Genomic DNA, 13,575 nt, shown 5'->3' on the forward strand with positions numbered 1-13,575 from the left:
CCCCCCCCCCCCTCACGCTTTATCTCACTAACTCGGTCTCTCTACCTCTCTTCGTTTGACTCACTGACAACCGATCAACCTCGTGTTTCTGGCTCGTGTCCATCTTTGTCTACCTCATTCACTAAACTGGTGCAAATGTTTCCGTGCACTGCGGGGGTGCCCTTTCTTAGTCTCCATTTTGTCCTTTTGAGTACTGAATAGCTGGCCCAACACTGACCACTGACCGTAAAGAGGACTTAAACCTATGAAGAGTATCCAATTGGACAATTGCACCTGGCAGAAGGCACTCTTCGTGCTTTCTGGGTCAGTGGAGTGATCTTGTTCGACCTTTTTCTGAACCTTTCTTTGTTGTACCGTTGCATCATGTTTCCTTCCGTTTTCCTTATTATTACCTGGCGCCCTTTCGACACTGGATCAACGTATTAGGATTTTTCAGTATTATTGGACTTATCTGTTTAGTGGGGATGCTACTGTGGATTAGAAGGGTCACTTAGGCTTGACCAAACGTATATAATACACTTATAAACCTGTTTCAAGGTAAAATTGCCAAAAAATTTGTAGATACATTTGTGTGATATAAATTTGTTAAAATTGAAAAAAAAAGATATATCTAATCGTTAGTCTGTAATTTAGATTTTTGAGCACGAAAGCCCATTACGAGACATTGGACTTTAATAACCAATTCAGATAGCTTAATTAACGTATTTATAAATCACACGTGATTACCAAGTCAGATATAATTTTTTTTCCAAACTGAGGTCAAAAAATAATTTTGGAAAATTTACCTGTGCCATTTCATGTATTCCATCGTGGGATCCGTATTAATCCAAAAAATGTCACGTCACCATACTATTGTTATTGTTTTTGCTGATTTGTCATCAGTCACGTGGAAAACAAAGAATTCGAATTTAAATCCGGATGTCCATCGGCGCACGCGTCACGAATTTTTAAGTAGGTCTAGAGAATGGTTTTTCATTCTTAAAAGTCTGGCTAAGAATTTTAAAACGTCTACACCGTTCCAAACTCCACTTTGGCAAACGAGACATCATCACGTTCACAAAACGATTAAAATATTTGTCAAACAACAACAACACGAAAACCTGCACAAAGTAAATTTCTAATAACAAAGAAAAGTGATTGGCTAGTCAATAAAAAAAAAGTGGACAAAATGTATGTACACTTAAAAATTGGGCCCTATGCTGCAAGTAAAATGTCCCTATAGAAATATATCTCATCAAAACCCGGATAATTTGTCACGATGTTGTTATGTCGGAAGACCCAGCATAAGGCCATTTAGAACGTATTGACTTTGGGCTTTTTGGTATACGATTGCGAAACGGGCCCGGAGGGCAATGCGCAGAAAAGTGGAAAGGTGCTAAAGTCGATTAATTCATATACGAGGAGGGGATGTCAAAAATGTTTATATAATCGGAAAAGCTCCAAGACACTTTTTTTACCACTAAGAATAAATGGCGATATTTTTTTTATAATAAACATCACTTTTACTTTAAAAATAAAAATTTCCCAAAACCATTCCTTCGAGCGTCAGCAGTTCTTTTTTATTACTGCCAATGACAAATTTTATTTTAAGGAAACCGCCGCATGTCCGTCGCGTTGCGAAGCCGCGAGAGAACTGCGGGATGATTCGCGAGTCGCGATTTGCGAAGCCGAGTCCGGCCGAAGATAGCCGAACATTATAATATGGTATTACACGTTGAAGTCTATCACGTATGTACATACACCACATTGATAAGTTCTAGACAGGCTGAAGTGTAATTTGCGAAACCGGTGGGGGTTGACAAATATATATCGTATGTATAAATAAAATCTGACGCGTTCTATATATAGGATACTTGATGACGAATAATTTGTATATATGATTCGTGAGACAAACTACGATTAGAATTTGGATCTATTTTTAAATCGTCCCGCGACGCAATCGCGAGAGAACTAATCGCGTCTTTTGCGAAAGTTTCGAAAGTTTGCGCAATCGTCAGGAGCGTTTGTGCCTTTTGCCAGTTGTGTTGTAACGATTTGCCAACGCCCTCTTACTTTCTCTTGGTTAATAGCAACGATTATAGAATGGATACAGCATTGCTATATGTACGTACGTCCTTGTAGATTAGCATGAAAACGCCTTAGGTACGTGTTACGTTAGCTGACAAAAAAAGTGCATAGTTAGAAAAGACCTAACAATTCCATTCGTGAAACAATAATAGCGCTGATATTCAAAATTAATATTTACTTACCGGTAGCATTGTGTAATCCCTGCACGATTCGTACAACTGAATGAACACCGGAAGACGACAATTGTAAATGCGATGGGAATGAAATTCGTAAAACAATTCATAGTATATATGTGTGTAATCGACAACAATTTTTTGTAATAATTTAAAATCGTAAAAATAATTTTTCAAAAATACCATCGTCCATGCTTTTTCATAATGCAACAATGTTTGGCCAAGAGTTTTGAAAGAGTCAGTCTATGGAAATAGAAGTAAAGGATGAACACGAGAAGTAAGAAGATGATGGCGATGAAGAAAAAAAAGGGGCCCTCTGGTGTGTCCAGTTGCAATAAAAAATAAGCGACATAACCTACATAGGGCGTAGGTTTATCTGCATTAGGCGAGTGTTAGAGGAGCCAACCGCAAACCGGTCCTGGATCGTCATGTGGAATGTCAGCCGGCACTGTTGCCACGTGTATGCATGGCGTTTTCTGAAACTGCATCCCTCTCCACCATCAGCATCAGCATCGGCATCACTACCACCAGCTCAAGTACCAGTACCAGCACCAGCATCGTCATGATCATCATAATTTTTCAACAACTGCATAAGCCCGCAGCATTTCCTCTTACCCCTTCCTTGAGCATTACCAACGTCGTCCACTCAATCAAAAGTTCAATTCAGTCTGAAAGGAATAATAGACAATAACAAAAATGTCAAAATTCGGTACAGAACAAAAGAACAGAGGTACCAAAAAAAGATATATTACCTCTAAGAAGTCACTTTCGAAATGTCAAATAAAATTTTAAACAAGATAAAAACCTCCCCACCACTATTTTGCGTGTTTCTTAACATCGTCAGAATAAGTAATGATAAAATGCACGATAAGAGTGAAAAGAAAAAAAATATTTTCAAATACACGGAATATCAATAATTTCACATGCTTATGCAATCGTCAATATTCTCGATATACAAGACCAAAAGACCCATGTGCAAAGGTGCACATGAGGATGAAAAAAGAAAAGTTAAAAAAGAATCAAGCAAATGTAAGGTAAGAGGGTATAGAAAAGCGAGGATCGGTATAACAGGTGCTGGGGCAGCAGGAAACACGCCGGCATTGTTAGATTCAAGGGCAAGAAGAAGAGGATCCCTCGAACCCGCTATAAAACCCTTCTATCGCACGGGTTATAAAAAAAAGCGTCTGGCTTTGGTTACTCCCTTTACCCTACCGCCATCCTGACCCATCGACACTACCGCCACCACCACCATCGCCGCCGCCGCCAACGCCAGCCGTGGTCTTTCTAACCTATCCGTCCCTCTTTCTCCTGACTGTACCCGTACGCTCCCCTTTCACCGTGTTAGAGGGAAGACGAGGACGGCCTTGGCAAGTAGGGCTGTCCAGCCGGTGCGTAAATGCGTGTCTGATGTGAGTTTTTCTCTTACAAGCGGAGGAGGGCATCCAACGTCTGCCTCTGGCATTGGGTAGGCATTCACAGCTAGTGCATCGTTTGGCCTATGGATACACAAACTATAGTAGGTATATCTTCAGGTCGATGGTCATATGGAGTATATATATACACAGCCATGACTATCCCTGTGGACAACGTGCGTGTGAGATTTCGTATAGGCTGAGGGCGAGGTCGACTGGAGTGCTTTTGCCCCGTAAAAGAAATATATATATATATATATATATATATATATATATATATATATCGGGCGAGGCTCTTCTCCTGGATCATTGTACGAGTAACGTATACGTGAGTGCGTAAACTCGTCCTGGAGCATGTAATCATTGTACCGGTTTATACGCGTGATTTTTAAACGCCTAAAAAGAACTTAGCACCTAGCTTCTTGTACATACTATGCTTTGTATGTACTGTATGTACAGTAACTGGAGACACGTAGAAAGTCAGGGTTATGATAACAGTGGTAAATATGCAACTTGCTTTAACCAAACTATACGTATGCCTTGGTATATTGGAGATAGCCTGGACGTCAGCGCACTCTGACGGATGTTTGCAGAGACACGAATTTCTGAGATCAGTCATTCCCCCTATGCTGACTTTATATGCGTTAGATATAATGTATGCTGTGTAATACAACTACTGGGCTGTTATTATTGTTATTACTACTATGCGTAGTTCATTTGCTGGTTGGTTTTGGCTTTTTTATCTATACTTATGAACCACCGTGACTGAGCGCTTGGTGCGCACTCGTCTAGCCAAATCACTGATAGGGGCGCGCATATGCACGCATCGATGGGACTACGTAACATACGTAGGTTGTTCTAGGCGGTACCAGAGGAAGAGGGAGAGACGGTGAAATAGAGAGAGTACACATTGGCGAGGGACACAAGGAGGATGTGTAGAGTGTAGAATGACTGGCTGGCGGTTGCGTGAAGGGCTATGTCGGTGGCGAGAGGGAAGGAGAGGAAGGGAGACGGGGAGATGGTGGTTTTTGGGCAGAGACTGTCTAGGGCTCGCGTACTATCCTGGTCCTAGATCAAGTTAGCAGCTAGTCGCGCCCTATTCTCCCTGCCACCGCCGACGCCGCCGCCTCCTCCTCGTGCATATAACACAGGGACGTAGGAGGAATTGCGTTCTTGGGGACTTTTTGGGCCCCTATATAATTCTTGTTGGCGGTTTTATGTAAACGCTGGAAAAAAAATTGGGAATTCATTTTTGTAGGTGTTATTATATTTTCTGGGTCTGTGACATGGAAAAGATCGGATTTGAGGATTTTGAGGTTATTGCTGAAAATTTGTATAATGCTTTATTGGAGGATCTTACTCAATTTTGGTATCGATGTGTGGGGATCTAATGGGTTTCTAAAAATAATGTAATACGTCAATATTCAGGGATTAAATTCATTGTATGTTATGCTCAGGATTGTTTTTAATGTAAGGGATTGTTTGTTTGAAAAAAATGTAAATGCCAATATTTCAACGTGATGCAAGAATTCACTTTTAGGAGGAAATAGTAGAAATTTCTCCAAAGGGTTCGAGGCTGTAAACTCTTCCCAATTTTTCAAAAGGCAAGGGTGTAAAAAAACTGCAGCGACGGCCGAGGGTTGCTGACTCCATAAATAAAATTTGCAAGGCTAAGCGAAATACGTTGACATACCTGTTGACAATAGATTTTTTTAAAGGGTGAAATTTAAAGGTGAATGCCATTACTTGCAGAAGGGCTTTTTTATTTCTGGAGGTATTCTGCAAATGTCCGGGGCACGGAGAAGTTCACTGGCGCTCCTGGTCGGCCATAAAATGCAGCAAGCCCCTCGGCAGCTCGGCGAGTTCCACACATGCGCGCACACTACATATCTTTTACGCACATTTACGCATTTATTTACGCACATTCACGCAGTCACTGCGTGGGGACTCACGATGTGCGTTTGGCTTCCTTGCTTGCGTTGCGTGCACGCATGGCTGTCCAGCCGGGTTACTCGCCCCTTTTCAAAAACTATCCCAGACTGTTCCCACACTCTTTTAGGCTGGATCGAAATGCAAGTGTCCTTTTTTTTATCAGAAGGGCGAAAAATTCGTGCCCCGACTCGGACCGAGGTCTTTGTCTTAAGAATTTTCATGTTTTATCCTTTTTACTATTTTTGTAATCCACTGATACCAAGAGGGTGTATGTACTTAGGTATCTAGATATTTTTGTAGGTACAGGACTATTTGGAAATTTAAAAAAATATTTTGTACCATATTTCTTCTTCGTTCTATATTTTGGTTTTTTCTTTCTTTGGTACCCACTGCTTTTTTTACCTGGATAACCCGTTATTTTGGGAACAGGATGTTGCGCAGCTGAAATTTGCTATAATATACTTCAATTGACTTGTGACTCATCTGCGGTGATGAACGTGGATCGAACAGAATATTTTTCAAAAAACTTACAAAAATTTTGTACTAGATTTTACTGTAATTAGTCGTAATCGGATTTGCCTAACGGATAAATTTTATGATTTCCATGTTCCTTTTACTTTTAGTAATTTTGCCTATTAAAAAAAAAAAAAAATGAAAAAGTACATTTTCGAAGTTTTAGTGTCACGAGTAAAAAGGGTCAGGACGGTAGCATTCATTTACAAATAAAAATTTAGTCAATTTACTTCGCCCAAATTTTGTCCATCCACTTTACTACCCTGTGAAAACTGCATTTTTTGTACCTGTCCAAGGGGTTGCAACCCGGACAAAAAAAGTTACTCTTTACGTTACTCGAAATATCCTCGAACTAAGAAAAAGGGTCAAACCGTCAAATAGCATCCCTTTTTTTATAGCTCACTGCGAATTTCTATTCCCTCTGTTTCCCTTAGTGCCAAAGTTCCCCAAAATGTCTCCTTTCACCCCATCGTCTTCAAGCAGCAATAAGCATTAAAAGGGGGAATTTTTTGTACTTATTTTCACCCTTTTATTTCTTTATGCTTACAAGATTTTCGCGTTCTTCAACTTGAAACTTAATGACTAAAACTTTCACGTGTACCGTTTCGAGGTTGCAGGCACTTCTTCCTACGCTCCCCCCCCCCGTCGCCATCGACCGTTGCTAATAAATATTTCACAATTCAACGTGACATACTAAATAAGATTTCTTTTTTTCTTTTTTACTCTTGTAAAATTTACACTTTAGTAAATTTCAAAGTTAATAATCCCTCAGGCTAAACGTTTCAATATCGTTCTTCCCAATTACGTCTGAAAAGAAAAAAAATAATATCAATGTATTATGATCGATTGAAGTAAGTAACATAAACGACTAACCTCCTAATCGATACCGCTGCGAATAAGACAGTCTTCAAAAAGACCAGCCATAGGTCGGTTAGAGAAGGTAAAGATCAGTGTATAATTTCCAAAAAGGAATGTTCATTGATCGTGAACGGCTGTTCTTAAGGAGAATCGCATAAGGAGTTAAGATGGCGGCGACTGATATGAAAATTCGAGTTGGACGATGGTAAAGAATATGGCTGCCAGCCCGTAGACGTTGGAGCGCAGCTTCCCAGATTTCTTTAGCGGAATTAAAAAAAAAAGAGACAGAGATAGGCAGACGAAGGCTGCACGATGAATTCGGGTTCGACCACGGAAATCAAAAATGGCCGCGACTCTATCTTGACTATCCCACAATATTATCCTCTCTTTATATTATACCTTACTCGTTTCTCACGATTAAACGAAATAAATGCTGGCATTAGAGATTTAATTTCAGACAAAGTCGTTCCTACGAAAAGACAGCTTAGGCACGTACATGACTGTATTTTTCTCCTATGGTATACCCAGCACTGGTATACCCAGTGCATCCAGTACGTGAACGGAATGCGTTTCCAGCCGGGATATTTCTCATTGCACGACGTAAAAATAAGCGAATCCAAAATGGCCACAAGCGACGTTCGAACAATAAATGTTTCCGTTTGATAAGTGGATGGTGGGAGGAAGAAACGACAGGGAAGAGACGAGAGAGAGAGAGATAAATTGGGCCCATGTTGTCCCACACGGTTTCTAAGTTATTTTTAGTCGACATATTTCAAGATACGCGTGAAAAGCGCGGAAGTCCAATTTCGCAGGGAGAGACCCTATTTTTTCGTTTTCTCTTTCCTGTCTATCCTCTTTTTTTAAACCGGACGTTGCTTATATTAGCTGGTACCTATAAGGGTGGCAGGGATAGGGTGAGAGGAGAAACTAGTATCTGTCTTTTTTTATTCCCGTTACGAACGTAATTTTGGGGGCCACCTGTTTTTGTTCTCCCTATTGGGGAACAGAAAGTTGCCCCATAAACCATAACGGGCCCCTTTGTCTAGTTTCCTGATTCGCTATGGTATTACTCGAATATTGCGACTAAGTTTTTTAATGAGCATTTTCTATGCGTATTTTATGTTGCGTTTAACATTGTCTTATGGTGGATGTAATCTATGAGATGTTACCTTGAATAACGTGGTTTCTGACATAGGAGTGGTATCATAGGCTGTATAGAAGAGTTGGATGTGATTGTTCTTGTACTTTCGTTTTTGAATTTTTCTGAAAACAATTGAAACTTGGAATGGAAGTTTATATGCTGCTTGACACGATAAGAAATTTTTGCTCTTATAGAACTTTGGTTGGTAATAGTGGCGCCATCTCTGAGAGAATTGCTGTAGACTCATTTTATGATAGATTAGATGAGTTTATTCAACTGTGCGTTGAGCTAATGCCCTTTGGGTATTCGTGTAACTTTTTTCTCATTTCTTCTGGCCCATGATGAAAATATTATGTATGGTAGAAACCTTTATTAAATAAGTATCTGCTATACAGTGTTGAAGGGACTCTGCTTTCATTTATATAATCTATTCAAGTGAATCAGTCTGTACCATTTTTGTTTCTGTGGGAGGGTCCTTTTGGAGGGAACCAAATTTATTAGCAATTCCGACGATTTCTCGTAGGGCAGCGTTTTCTTCTTTCAGACGGAAATATGTTTCCTTGTCTTTCAGTTCGTTTTCATCGTCCAGGGCTGCTGCTGTTTTCATAACTGCCGCCATTTCGTTAATTTTCTCAGCTTGGCTGCTAATAATCTGAAAACGAAATTTTTATTATGTTTCAGCTTATGATTTATGAATTCAAGATCTACTAAACTCACGTTGGCATATTTGGAATTGTACAGGGATGAGAAATCCGTCTTGCCAGTTCGTATCAATGTGGCTGTTTGCTGACGATATTTAGACATTATAAGTTCCAATGTATTTTGATGCTCCTCCAAGGCATTGCGTAGCTCTTTGTTTTCTGCTTGTATGTCACGCAAGTAACGATTCTCCTGCTGAATTCTTGCTACAACTTGAAGATGCGGACGCTGCTTAGCTTCTGTATTCAGGATTTCCACCTCTTCCTTGTACTGTGTAATAAACATTGGCAAATGTGACAATATCTTAGAGCATATTTGCAAACAGAATATTTTACCTGGTTCATATTATCTATCTCACTACATACTGCTTGAATCTCAGTTATAAGATAATCAGCAGCATTTTCTTGATCTGTGATTCGACTAACTAGTTTTTTAGCGTCCAAAATGATTTGTTGAAACGTCAAAGACATCTACGAAAAATTAAGGAATTATAATCAATTATTTAATTATTTAGTACACATCCCTGCCATGAAATTTCGTATTTATGTCCCTGTTAAAAATATTAATCACAATCATCTCAAAAGTGTTTACTCTATTCTTGAATGATGTGTATTACCTTTCAAGTTAATGATACGAAGAATAACAAAGTGAGAAATACGGTGAATCAGGACATTAAGGTTATGTGCTGGCTGTTAGTATAGAAAGTTGATAAATCATAAATAATCACGTTTATTGTTCGCCTTGTCAGATTAATTAAGTTTTCTATGGGAAACTTCAGCCGCACGCGCACTGACAATCTCGAATGCTCTCGAGATTTCGATCAGTTGGTTCTATTTCGAGGAGATTTGACGTTTCGTCTACTCGAGTAATGGACGCGATGAACGCTAAGTAACAGCAGTGCTTGTCAAGAAAGCAAACATTTTTACACATCTAACCTGAGATTACGCATTTTTTTAAATAATATGTGCGCATCTCTGCAGTTCCTTAACAATACGCAATAATTTTATTCGGAGGATGAACGATCTCTTAAAAGAATTGCCCTCCTGCCCGGAGGCGAAGAAATGTGAAATTTTGAATCAATTTCTCATTAAGGTAAATTCTTTATTTAGTTGTCTAGTTTTAATTCAATAAAGTATTATCTATATTTATAGTTGATGTTTGTAGTATGCTCTCACGCTAAAGTTCGATGAACTAAATGAAAATGGTCAACGTCAAGCCATTTGGGAATCTCTTTTTGATATACTGGAAACTCCAGAAATATCAGCGATCCATGACCTTTCCTTAGCTGCTTTAAGAATTCTTAGGTTTGTATCAAAAAGGTGTATTATATATTGTATTAGAAAATCAAAGAATGAATATTATTTCAAAATTGTTTCATTACAGTCGGGACAAAACTGATCTGGAAAATCTCATAACACATAAGAGAATAAATATTGTTTTAGATAATGCAGCACTTGGGGAACATAATTCTGAACAAATAAAAGAGACAAAAGGTGTGAAATAATATAAATTGATTTTTATCTCATGAACTTTTTGACATTTGAACATTAACTTAATTTAAATCTTGCTTATTTTAGTTATTACAGAGGCTTTGAAACTCCTATGCAATCTCCTGTTCAACAGTGAAAAGGTTCAGAAATTAATTGTTTCGACAACCGCCATACCCCATGTTATAAATCGCCTGAATAACTATGACAAGAATATTTCTCATGAGATAAGATTATTTGATACCAGAATACTGTTTTTGATCACTGCCTTAAACGTACCAACAAGAAATTTCGTTCGAGAACGACTTCATGGGGACGAATGTCTTGAAAAACATCTGAAGAAAATTATCTTGGAAGCTGGAAACAATCTCAACGTATGAAGTGTCACTACATCTAAAATTATGTCATTGTTAATTAAACGTAACGGTTATTTGTATTACAGGAAACTCAAACTGTTCTTGCTTGCGAGATTTTGAAAGTTCTTTTTAATCTTCATATCAAAGAAAGTACAGACAACGAGAAGGAAAAGTTGGAAGAATTGGTCACAATGTTACGTCAATTATTCCTATCAGGTAGTGCAATGGCAGAAGAGCTGCAAAGGTAAATGACCAATAATTGACTAAACAGTTTTTTTTTAAATTACTATTGATTATTCATCATTTGATTTCCAGTAATATTATCAATCTTCTTACTGCTCTTCCATACTCATCTTATGGACCCTTTGCCCCGGATGTCGATGAGCCCAATGCGGATGGCAGTGAGGTAGTCTACAGGAAAAAGGATATGACTGCTATGGCTAAACTATTAAAATTCCTGGACAGTAGATTAGAAGCAGAAAGTAACCTGGTGGAAAAACTGTCTCCAACCATGACAGCTCTACTTAGACTTGTTAAATCCAACAGACTCATACGTAAATACACACGATTACAAGTAAGCTAATCAAAACCGTTCATTCGTATGCATTAAAAGTATAACTATTAATTGAACGAATATTCCTCTAGGTCCTGCCACCTCTGAAGGACGTAATGAAGCGTCCAGAAGAGGGTAAATCCTTGCGAGCGAAGCTCTGCAAGCTCCTCACTTCACCGCTAAATGAAGTTCGCGACCTTGTCGCAGAATTTGTATTTGTACTATGCAAAGAAGATGGTCAGACATCAAAAGAAAAAACCTATCAATAAAACGAATCTCATAAACCAATTTTATTTTTAGTTGGTCGAATGGTAAAATATACCGGATACGGAAATGCAGCTGGTATGTTTGCCAATAAAGGACTACTTCATCAAAGACAACCGGACACGAATTATTCCTCAGACTCGGAAGACAGTGAAACCGAGGAATATGCGAAGTATAAAGAACAGTGAGTCTCGTGAAACAAATCAACAAATACTTGGCAACAGAAAAAAAGTTTTTTAATTATTAATATCGCTACAGAATCAATCCAGTAACCGGTTGTTACGAAAAACCAAAGCCAAATCCCTTGGAAGGAATGAGCGAAGAACAAAAAGAATACGAAGCCATGCAACTGGCAGGTCTAATGGACAAATTAACAAGGTTAACATAATCTTGAACGATTCTATTAAAAATTACCACTACATATTTCTCATTCGCCATTTTTTTCTGCAATTATAGCGAAGGTCTGGTTCAGCCTTGTCGAATCGATGCAGATGGAAAACCAAAACCGATCGAACACGTCTTGGAATTGCAGAACGAATTAATGCGTGGAAAAAACCTCCAACAGGATTCGGATTCCGATTAAATATTTGCTTTCAACATAAAATAAAATTCAGAAAAAAATTATTCCCAGTCATAAGTATGATTCAACAATTCTGTAAATAAATACTATCTTACAAAAACTGTTCATTTCACTCTCCGGTAAGTTTCCTTTACAAATACAAGATGAATTCGGTTTGCTTACTTTATTTAAAAAAGAACAAAGAACAACATTACAAATTAAACAATTGGCAGGAAATAAAAAATATAACAGTTTCCAAAATCACATGAAATGTTTTAAACGTTACAATTTCGTTTTGCCCACAACTTGCCCGCCTCTCTTTCTCTACACCTACTCTTACACTCATTCAACATACCCACTTCCGGTCTCACACAAAACTTCCTCTCAAAGACACACGCGCATACATACACACCAAATACACACAAGCTCCCTCACGTCTTCCCTTATCTTTTTTATTTTTTGGTTCAAACCATCCCACTTTGCATTTCAACAATCAAGAAAATTTGTGTAATGCATTCTTCACGATCACTTTACAAAACTTACATCAGTGTCGACTCTTATCGTTCCTTACGTTCATTTTTTGGTTTTCCATTCAAACACCCACAACTTTCCCTCCCTTATTGCATTTTATAGATTACTTGCGGCACAGATACCAAGTAGTAACTGATGCTTGCACTTATTAATCATTAACCTTATCTGACCTACTGGTTTCTGTTTTTTTTTGTTATCACTTAATTATTCCAACGCGCCGACCGCAATCAGGATGTTCGTGGATAAATTGAACCAGTGACGACAAACAGTATCAGCGATAAATTCGCCTTAATTATTATTCTCTCTGTTTCCCCTCCTTTTAACTCTTTTTCTTACATTTTCTCGAGTACGTGTATACATATACACACATATGTCACTTGAGAATATCTTAGTATAGGACAGCTCTGTGTATAATAATAATAATAGAAATTGACTGGCAAATGGCAAAAGTTAACGAATTTTTTTTTCTATATCAGAATATATATATGTAAATTATGTATATATGTATATCTATCCACTTTCGCGTGTCGCCCTTTATTATCTTTAACCGTCTCTTTAGTATTTCTGATATGAACGCGAAAAGCAGGAATATCTTGCTGATCGTATTAAAAGATTTTTTTTTTTCATCTCTAAATGACAATTTCACTTTATTTTCTTTTTTTGCCACGAATACTACTGCGTATGATGCCTTAGTATTTTTTTTTAAGAATCTGCATCAGATCACAACGTGTATCTTATGTATGGCGGTAGCCGAGTGTCTGTGTACGCGTGTATATACGTAATACACGCGGTATGCATACTAATTGAATACATTGTGTGTGCACCTTTAATTATCCGTAGCTCATCCTATAGTAAAATATTTCCAATTTTGCGTAAATGTCGCTTCGGTCGCTATTGATGCTTCTTTTTTCTGTTTTTCTTTGTATCTTTAACATTGCAGATAATTATAAATAGATATACACACGTGCACTCCACACACCACGCACACATAACCCCCCCCCCCCCCCATATATATATATATATATATAAA

At 38.2% G+C, this 13,575-nt stretch overlaps 3 protein-coding genes across 7 annotated transcripts in view; 1 reads left to right on the top strand and 2 right to left on the bottom strand.

The window, feature by feature from the left end:
- Nucleotides 1-1,651, bottom strand: part of LOC107268553 (protein jim lovell) — a 13,586-nt gene extending 11,935 nt beyond the window's left edge. The window contains exons 1-2 of one of the 4 annotated variants that reach the window (XM_025085863.1): nt 1,507-1,651; nt 786-1,100 (exon numbers count right to left, since the gene is read on the bottom strand). The gene's annotated coding sequence lies outside the window, so the exon portion shown is untranslated. Of the gene's footprint in view, nt 1-785; nt 1,118-1,457 lie in introns of all 4 variants that reach the window. The other 3 variants (XM_025085862.1, XM_025085861.1, XM_025085860.1) reach the window with 3 other exon arrangements.
- Nucleotides 1,652-8,444: 6,793 nt separating this feature from the next.
- On the bottom strand, nt 8,445-9,680 carry LOC107268583 (FGFR1 oncogene partner 2 homolog). 2 transcript variants are annotated; one of them, XM_015741501.2, is made up of 4 exons: nt 9,412-9,680; nt 9,131-9,265; nt 8,814-9,065; nt 8,445-8,748 (listed from the first exon to the last, which is right to left on the bottom strand). In XM_015741501.2, the coding sequence occupies exons 2-4, from the start codon at nt 9,263-9,265 to the stop codon at nt 8,524-8,526; spliced, it is 612 nt and encodes a 203-aa protein (XP_015596987.1). In that variant the 5' UTR covers nt 9,412-9,680; the 3' UTR covers nt 8,445-8,523. The 2 variants fall into 2 exon arrangements, with proteins under 2 accessions (XP_015596987.1, XP_015596989.1); XM_015741503.2 differs by having other exon boundaries at nt 9,523-9,674.
- Nucleotides 9,679-12,135, top strand: LOC107268582 (synembryn). Its single transcript, XM_015741500.2, has 10 exons — nt 9,679-9,887; nt 9,960-10,099; nt 10,179-10,288; nt 10,373-10,656; nt 10,725-10,882; nt 10,954-11,212; nt 11,284-11,428; nt 11,492-11,639; nt 11,714-11,833; nt 11,912-12,135. Exons 1-10 carry the CDS (start codon nt 9,810-9,812, stop codon nt 12,036-12,038), a joined length of 1,569 nt encoding a protein of 522 aa, XP_015596986.1. The 5' UTR covers nt 9,679-9,809; the 3' UTR covers nt 12,039-12,135.
- Nucleotides 12,136-13,575: the final 1,440 nt, after the last annotated feature.

This window comes from Cephus cinctus, unplaced genomic scaffold (assembly GCF_000341935.2).
Source record: "Cephus cinctus unplaced genomic scaffold, Ccin1 Ccin1_scaffold0564, whole genome shotgun sequence".
In the NCBI taxonomy this organism is placed as follows: Eukaryota; Metazoa; Arthropoda; class Insecta; order Hymenoptera; family Cephidae; genus Cephus; species Cephus cinctus.

What these genes read in the sequence shown, in the direction of transcription:
- LOC107268583 (XM_015741501.2), bottom strand. Translation starts at nt 9,265, where the DNA reads ATGTCTTTGACGTTTCAACAAATCATTTTGGACGCTAAAAAACTAGTT. An exon ending in AGATAGATAATATGAACCAG is followed by an intron (nt 9,066 to 9,130) that starts GTAAAATATTCT and finishes TTTATTACACAG; the next exon opens with TACAAGGAAGAGGTGGAAAT. An exon ending in ACAATTCCAAATATGCCAAC is followed by an intron (nt 8,749 to 8,813) that starts GTGAGTTTAGTA and finishes TTTCGTTTTCAG; the next exon opens with ATTATTAGCAGCCAAGCTGA.
- LOC107268582 (XM_015741500.2), top strand. Translation starts at nt 9,810, where the DNA reads ATGAACGATCTCTTAAAAGAATTGCCCTCCTGCCCGGAGGCGAAGAAA. An exon ending in TGAATCAATTTCTCATTAAG is followed by an intron (nt 9,888 to 9,959) that starts GTAAATTCTTTA and finishes TGATGTTTGTAG; the next exon opens with TATGCTCTCACGCTAAAGTT. An exon ending in ATGGCAGAAGAGCTGCAAAG is followed by an intron (nt 10,883 to 10,953) that starts GTAAATGACCAA and finishes TTTGATTTCCAG; the next exon opens with TAATATTATCAATCTTCTTA.